The 8,160-nt window shown below is 38.5% G+C and overlaps 1 protein-coding gene across 3 annotated transcripts in view; it reads left to right on the top strand.

The window, feature by feature from the left end:
- INVS (inversin) overlaps positions 1-8,160 on the top strand; it is a 188,727-nt gene that overhangs the window by 2,836 nt on the left and 177,731 nt on the right. For all 3 annotated transcript variants that reach the window (XM_017527796.2, XM_017527797.2, XM_037738233.1), the window contains exon 2: positions 2,295-2,424. In XM_017527796.2, coding sequence (XP_017383285.1) covers positions 2,295-2,424 — 130 coding nt within the window. The remainder of the gene's footprint in view (positions 1-2,294; positions 2,425-8,160) is intronic.

The following is an 8,160-nucleotide window of genomic DNA, read 5'->3' as shown; positions in this document are numbered from 1 at the left end:
ACCATCTTGGCTCACTGCAACCTCTGTCCACCTCCCAGTTTCAAGCAATTCTCCCACCTCAGCCTCTTGAGTAGCTAGGATTACAGGCGAACACCACGACAGCCCAGCTAATTTTTGTATTTTTAGTAGAGACAGGGTTTCACTATATTGGTCAGGCTGGTCTCAACCAATATGGTGAAAGGTTCTTAGAAGCTCCATGAGACTACCAGCCAGAACAAAATTGTCCTTAATGAAATATGGTTCATCTTAGTGATTTGGTGTTCCAAGTAAGATCTTATGGTTAAGACCTCAATCTAGGTGTATTTTCCTGGTGTACCAAGGAGAGAACAAATAAAAATTTCACTTTTTGTGGGAATGAGGGAAAGAACTAGGCACCTTTTAATTTAGTACTTAGCCAGGTGTGATGGCACGTGTCCGTAGTCCCAGCTATTCAGGTGGCTGAGGTAAGGAGGATCACTTAACTCAAGAGTTTCAGCCTGTAGTGCACTATGCCACTTGGGTGTCCACTCTAAGTTTGGCCTCAATATGGTGATCTCCCAGGAGTGGGAGACCACCAGGTTGCCTAAGGAAGTGTGAACTGGTCCTAGTCAGAACTCCTGTGCTGATTGTAGTGGGATTGCACCTGTGAATAGCCATTGCCCTCCAGCCTGGGTAACATAGCAAGAAAGTGTCTCTTTAAAAAAAATTTTTAAACTGATTTTTTTTTTTTTCAAACGGAGTCTTGCTCTGTCACCCAAGCTAGAGTGCAGTGGTATAATCTTGGCTCACTGCGACCTCCACCTCCCAGGTTAAAGCAAGTCTCCTGCCTCAGCCTCCTGAGTAACTGGGATTACAGGCATGTGCCATCACACCTGGCTGAGTACTAAATTAAAAGGCACCTAGTTCTTTCCCTCATTCCCACAAAAAGTGAAATTGGTAGGGACAGGGTTTTGCTATGTTGGCCAGGGTGGTCTGAAACTCCTGACCTCAGACGATCCACCCGCCTTGGCCTTCAAAAGTGCTGGGATTGCAGGCGTGGGCCACCACTCCTGGCCTTAACTAATTTTTTTATTTTTTTCTAAGACAGGGTCTCACCCTGTTGTCCTGTCTGGAGTGCAATGGTGTGATCTCAGCTCACTGCAAACTCTGTTTCTCAGGTTCAAGCCATCCTCCCACCTCAGCCTCCCAAGTAGCTAGGATTACAGTACATGCCATCGTGCTCAGCCAATTTTAAAAAACCTTTTGTAGGCAGGGCACGGTGCCTCACTCCTGTAACCCCAGCACTTTGGGAGGCCAAGGCGGGCGGATCACTTGAGGTCAGGAATTCAAGACCAGCCTGGCCAACATGGCAAAACCCTGTCTCTACTAAAAATACAAAAATTAGCTGGGTGTAGTGGCACATGCTTATAGTCCCAGCTACTGAGGAGGCTGAGGCAAGAGAATTGCTTGAGCCCTGGAGGCAGAGGCTGCACTTTAGCCTGGGTAACAGAACAAGACCTTTTCTCGAAAAGAGGTGAAGAGAGGATGGGATTTCTAGAAATGAGTACTGACTATATTGCCCAGGCTGGTCTTGAACTCCTGGGCCCAAGAAATTTTCCTGTCTCCTGTCTTGGCCTCCCGAAGTGCTGGGATTACAGACATGAGTCACCATGCCCAGCCCTAATTAATTTTTTTAAGTTAATTTAGTGCTTAAATCCAGCTAATTCTGATTTCACAATTAAGTTTATGTTAAACTCTTTTTGTGGCTTGGGCACACTTTTATTCCGAATGTCAATTATAATGTTTAATATTATGTGGCATCATATTACTGGTATTAACTTAGATTATGTGGCATCATATTGCTTGTGTCCCTGTAACCCTGAGCCCTGTGCCTAATGTTAAATATTGTCTTTGTTTTTTCCTCAGATAGCCCTAAGAAGGGTCTAAGAAGGACCTAACCCTCTCATTTTACAGATGAGCAACTTGTACAAAGGTCACCTAATTTGCCACCTAATGCCAATTCTAGGACTAGGACTGTAGCTTTTTTTCTTCCCCCCACCGCCTTTTTTTTTTTTGAGACAGGTCAAGATAGACAGCCTCACTGTCTTACCCAGCCTGGTCTCAAACTTCTGGCTTCAAGCAACCCTTCTGTGGTGGCCTCCCGAAGTGCTAGTATTAAAGACATGAGCCACTGCCTCCAGCCAGGACTATAGGTTTTTCTAGTCCTAGTCAAATATTTCTAGTAAATCATATTTATAAAATACCCACTTGGAACTGATGAGACAGGTTTCAGAAATGTTTGCTGCATACGCTTATTGTCTGAATCATTGTTTCAGGTTGCTCCAGTTGCTAAGAAGACTATGAACAAGTCAGAGAACCTGCCCTTTGCTGGTTCCTCATTAGCATCACAAGTCCATGCTGCTGCCGTCAATGGAGATAAGGGTGCTCTTCAGAGGCTCATTGTAGGTAAGCACTCCCCTTAAGTATAGAAACTTTAAAAGCAACTCTTTGTCCTGAGGAAGTTTGTTAATGTTAGTTTTAATTTGCCATGTACTCATGCATTTTAATGGAAATATGTTATTATTTATATTTTTTTCCAACGCATGGACAAGAAAGAAATTAAGTCCTAAAACTTAAAAATATGGGTTAGGATTAGGTGAAAAGTATTTGAGAAATTTCTATGTATTTAGCACTAAATTTAAATAGATATTCTAAGGTACTAAGGAAACGAATTCATCTTCATGTTAACAGAGATCTAGAATGACACCACAGATAATTTTTTAACATGTAATATATACCCCAAATACTAAAGTTTACAAATAATTTAATTTTTAAGGATTTAAAATGGATTCAATGTTTCCCCTGTCATTTGCATGTGTAAATGATATATAGAGATGTCCAATGTAGGAGTTCTAGAGGAGACAACAAAGTATATGGGAAAAACAGAATGGCTAAGAATTTTCTAGAATTTTAGCTTCCCGCTAAAACAGGGCAAAGATCCATCTATCGCAAATCCAGATATTCACGAGTTTTAAATCCAAAAGAGAATAAAATAAAAGTATTTTCTTTGTAGTCTTTATTCACACCAGTGTCTGGGGCTCATGACTGACACCTTGGGCTACAAAATGAAGTCCAAGTTACTTGAAGTTTCATAGCTGTTTCTTCCATCTTTGTTTTTACCCTCCATTTGCAGTTTCTCCAGGAACTTTTGCTGGTGTACCCGACCTCTGGCTAGGCTAGATGTTACTTCTATTTCCCAGTGACCTATGAATTTTGTTTCCCTTTCTCCATACGTTCTGTTCCCCCACCTCTTTTCTATCTGCTACTCTGTTACCTTCTTCTGTGCTAAACAAACTCCTACTCATCATTAAAGACAAAAGTATTTTATCACGTACTCTGTGAAGATTTCTCTCCCTCTGCTTATCCTTGATGTACCTCAGCTGTTCAATTCACCAGAACTTGACATTTTCCCCAACCTCCAAATCACTCAAACATTCTACCATCCAACAAAAACTCTTACTTTCAGCTCACTTACCAATGACAAACAATAGTTTTCATACTCACTGAGACCTCCAATCCACTATCTTCTCTAGTTTTGACCATCAATTTTTCTTCTGTCTTTTCCTTCTTCACTACTTAGCTCTGATTCTTTGTTATTAAAATCCTTCTCTTGGAAAAATTCCCCCCCCCTTTTATTTTTACCTTCTGTTGCACTTGACTGTTGCAATCCCGACTCTGGATGTACCAAACCCTTGCTAAGCAGTTGAATCCAGCTGAAAGATTGATAGCACCCCAAATTCATGATTACCCACTTCAGATAGGCACTCATCATACCACATTTTATCCGTAATGAATGTTTCATACCTCTCACTCTACTGAATCTTCTGACTGCCAGTTCCCCCTCCTTTCATTCTCTTTATTGCAGGAGACTTCCTAGAGGAAATGAATACAGTAAGTAGGAACTCCCTCATCTTTAGCATGACATCTACAGATCTACCTCTGTCTGTACCCATCTTCTCTCTTTGTCTATCTGCTAAAACAGCAAAGATCCGTCGTTCTGTTAAAGGCCAGTTCTTCCACACATGCCCTGTATTTTGTCTCCTCCTGTCTTCTCAGGGACATTGCTTCTTTTGTTTTTCTCTTTGATTACAATATCTTCAACCTTCTTTGCTGAATTATTTCCATCAGCACTTAAATGTGCTTGTCTCCATTATTTAAAAATCCCATCTCTGTTTCTTCATCTCCCTCTAAGTATTGCCATTCTCAACTTTGCCTCACGACTACATAGTGCACAAGCTAAACTGCGCTGTGGCTGTTTAGATAGAAATATATTTATGTCTATGACTTGGAAAACATAGAAGTATATTTCATTCTCATAATATTGCAATCCCAACTCTGGATAGATCAAACCTATCTTCCTGGCAACTGCTAAGCAGTTGAACCCAGCAGTGTAATAGTACACAGGTATGTGGGCAGTCTAGGTTAAATAGATATCTTCATTTCACAAAACCATTCAGGTATGCTGCTGGGCCTTGGCTCTTCCGTTCTCAACATGATGCTTCTATTTCTGGGTCAAAGGCAGATAGTTTCATTATAGTCATAGCCCAGTCAGCAGGAAGGGGAAGAGAGAGCACAGGGAAGGCAATTTGTGATTAAAGAGGTAGACTAGACTTAGACACAAAGCCATACCTAGAACAAAAGAAGCTGAAAAAAAAGTCTTTCCCTAGATGGTATCACACCAAGCTAAAACTCACAGTGCTGAATTTCTAAAAAGAAGAATGAAAGAATGAATGGGGGGGCAAGTATTGCTGCCTGTCACCAAAACCAAGATTCTTGGGCCAGCTGTACCCATTCTCCCCACTTATTTACCTTAATTCACTCTTTTATTAAAACAAAACATACTTTCTTATTTTGAAGTATACATATAGAGAACTACATACAACTTATATGTACAATTTAACAAATAAACATAAAGTAAATATCCACTTAAACCACCTAGGTTAAGGAACAGCACATGGTCAGTAACCGTAGAAGCCCCTAATATATCCTTCTCTCCCCACTGCAGTAATTGGCTATCTTGACTTTTATAGTAATTATTACATTGTAGTTTTACCACCTACATATACATCCTTAAACACTTTAGTTAATTTTGCCATTTTTAACTTTTTGCTAAATTTTCCATGTTCACTTGAATTAAAAAATGTGTATATATTAGGCCGGGCGCGGTGGCTCACGCCTGTAATCCCAGCACTTTGGGAGGCCGAGGCGGGTGGATCACAAGGTCAAGAGATCGAGACCATCCTGGTCAACATGGTGAAACCCCGTCTCTACTAAAAATACAAAAAAAATTAGCTGGGCGTGGTGGCGCGTGCCTGTAATCCCAGCTACTCAGGAGACTGAGGCAGGAGAATTGCCTGAACCCAGGAGGCGGAGGTTGCAGTGAGCCGAGATCGCGCCATTGCACTCCAGCCTGGGTAACAAGAGTGAAACTCCGTCTCAAAAAAAAAAAAAAAAAAAAAGTGTATATATTATACTTTTGTCATTTTCCTGCTCCTTTTCATTGTTTCTTGTTATACTTGGAATAAAATTTAGCAGGTTACATGTATCTCTTTACCTGCCCATCCTCGTGTTTTACGACTGTCTTACAAGAAAAACTTGCTTTCTTTCAGTGTCTCACACCTGCTAAGCCCTTTTTCATCTCTGGGCTTTCACCTGAAAGGCTGTTTTCCCCATTCTCTGCCTGACTAACTCTTAGTCATCCTTTAGGTTTCAGTTTTAAGGTCACTTCGTCAAAGAGGGCTGCTAACCATCTAGCCTCAATTAAATTTTTTCATTGTATTATTCCCTCTTGGCCCTCTGTAGTGTTTCTTCATAGAACTTGTTTCAGATTATCACTGTATATTTATGTGTATGGTTATTTTAACATCTCTCTCCTCCATAAGTTAATGGCCTCTATGAAAGTAGACTGGATCTGTTTAATTCATCACTAAAGCCACAAAATTCAACACAATACTTGGCACATGGTAGGCACATAAGAAATATATTTGTTGAAGGAATGAATAAATATTATAATCATTCTTTAAGTATCTTTTCTCCCAAGTAGTCTGTAATCATCTTGAGGGTCAGAACTAAAAATGAATTGAGTTGAATTAAATTTAATCGAGGAACAGGTTAAGACTAAATTCCATGAGAAAAAAAAATTTAAGTCAGAATATATCAAGAAAAAGTACCATGTAAAATGAATTATTATTGCTTTAATTAAAAATATGACATCTAAAGAAAAAATTGCAGTATTGTCGTAAATTAAAAACACTTATATTTATATGGCTTAGTCATACAGATTAATTAATCTGTTATTGTTAAAACTTGAAACCTTGAAAAGCCCCAACGAGGATATCCTTTAAAAGCAATCATGATATGAAACCGGTATATAGCTAATAAACTTATTTATAAATTGTTTTTCTGTTTTCTATTATCTTGTCTGAGAAACTTCTTATTAATTACTGACTGAGGGTACCCTCTCCTCATCTTTACGGAATTGTGCCATTATGTTTTCTGTGCATAGACAGTAATACCTTTGCTCTTGGGTATTTTCCAGCATTTGTATATTTGTACAAAAATAATAACTGTTTCATCTTAAATTTCAATGTATTTTTTTTCTATGCATATGAATGCCAGGTCCTAATTTCACTGTATTTTAAACCTTTCTTTATGTAGCACATGTTGGATAATCTCTAAATATATGTTCTTTCTCTTTCCTAAACTAATGACATAGTATTACAGATGAATTTTTTTTTTTTCTTGAATGTTTGTTCACCAACTGCTCAGTAAATTCATTCACTTTAGCATTTTCTGTTTTCCCCTTTCTGTTTCCATGGTGAAGCATGTCAGTGATGTTTTTGACTCCATGGAAACAGATGAGTGTCTCTTTCTACATACACAACTAATTAAGTCGAACACTTTCTATGTTGCCCATTGTCCTGGAGGAGGACTGAAGAGGCTTTTCTGAATGAAACATCATTTCAGTAGCAATTCTTAGTGTTTAACCTAATACAGTGGATTAATGTTTTACTGTAACTTACCGCTTCCTAGATTCAGATGTATGAGGGCTTACTTCTGAGCATTAAAAGCATAAACATACTTAGTAAAATGTTTATATGCTATGGTTCTCATTTATAGACATTTAGCTTTTTCTCTTAATACCAAACTCAAATAATTTGTATGAATACTAGAAATGTAATTGATAGTAGAATTTAGTAGATTCATTTTAATACTATATAATATAGTATGGTAGAAAAAGGTATGATTTTACAGTAGATAAACCTGGATTTTAAATTCTATTATTTATTAGTAGTATTATCTTAACTAAGCCATTTAATTTTTAAGACCCAGTTTCCTCATCTTTATAGATTATAATATTTCACTTGCATGAGAGTTAAATGAAATAATGACATTAAAATATCTACCGTGGTACTTGACACATAGTAGACAATAAGTTAATATCCTATTACTGTTATTGTTGTAGCAGCTTAGACTAACATAAGCTTGTCATAGTTTCAGAAATGTCTCAAGATGAAAAAGCACTAAATGCAACAAAGATTAATATTATGGGGTTTTTTGAGAAACCCAAACAAAATAATTGTAAATATGCACAGTGTGTAATGATCAATATTGTCATTACTGCCAATAATATTTGAGGTCTTTTGCAGTGGTGTTGTGACCAGGAAGCACCATTGTGATTCTACTACAACTTTTGTTTCACTGTTCATGTTCTGAGCAAGCATAATCTCTGTAAATCATTTCCTCAACTTGTTTTTAACATCTTCTGACACAGTATTTAAATATGAAAGTGAGCCTCATAAATGACAGAGTAGAGGTACTATTTCTTTTTTTTTTCCCATTTATTTATTTTATTGCATTTTGGGTTTTGGGGTACATGTGAAGAACATGCAAGATTGTTGCATAGATAAACACATGGCAGTGTGATTTGCTGCCTTCCTCCCCATCACCTACATCTGGCATCTCTCCCCTTGCTATCTCTCCCCAGCTCCCCACCCTCCACCGTCCCTCCCCTATTTGCCCCCAACTGACCCCAGTGTGTAGTGCTCCCCTCCCTGTGTCCATGTTTTCTCATTGTTCAACACCCACCTATGAGGGAGAACATGCGGTGTTTGATCTTCTGCTCTTCTGTCAGTTTGCTGA

This window comes from Cebus imitator, unplaced genomic scaffold (genome assembly GCF_001604975.1).
Source record: "Cebus imitator isolate Cc_AM_T3 unplaced genomic scaffold, Cebus_imitator-1.0 Scaffold51, whole genome shotgun sequence".
NCBI classification, from domain to species: Eukaryota; Metazoa; Chordata; class Mammalia; order Primates; family Cebidae; genus Cebus; species Cebus imitator.
This window is presented reverse-complemented; position numbering and strand designations above follow the sequence as displayed.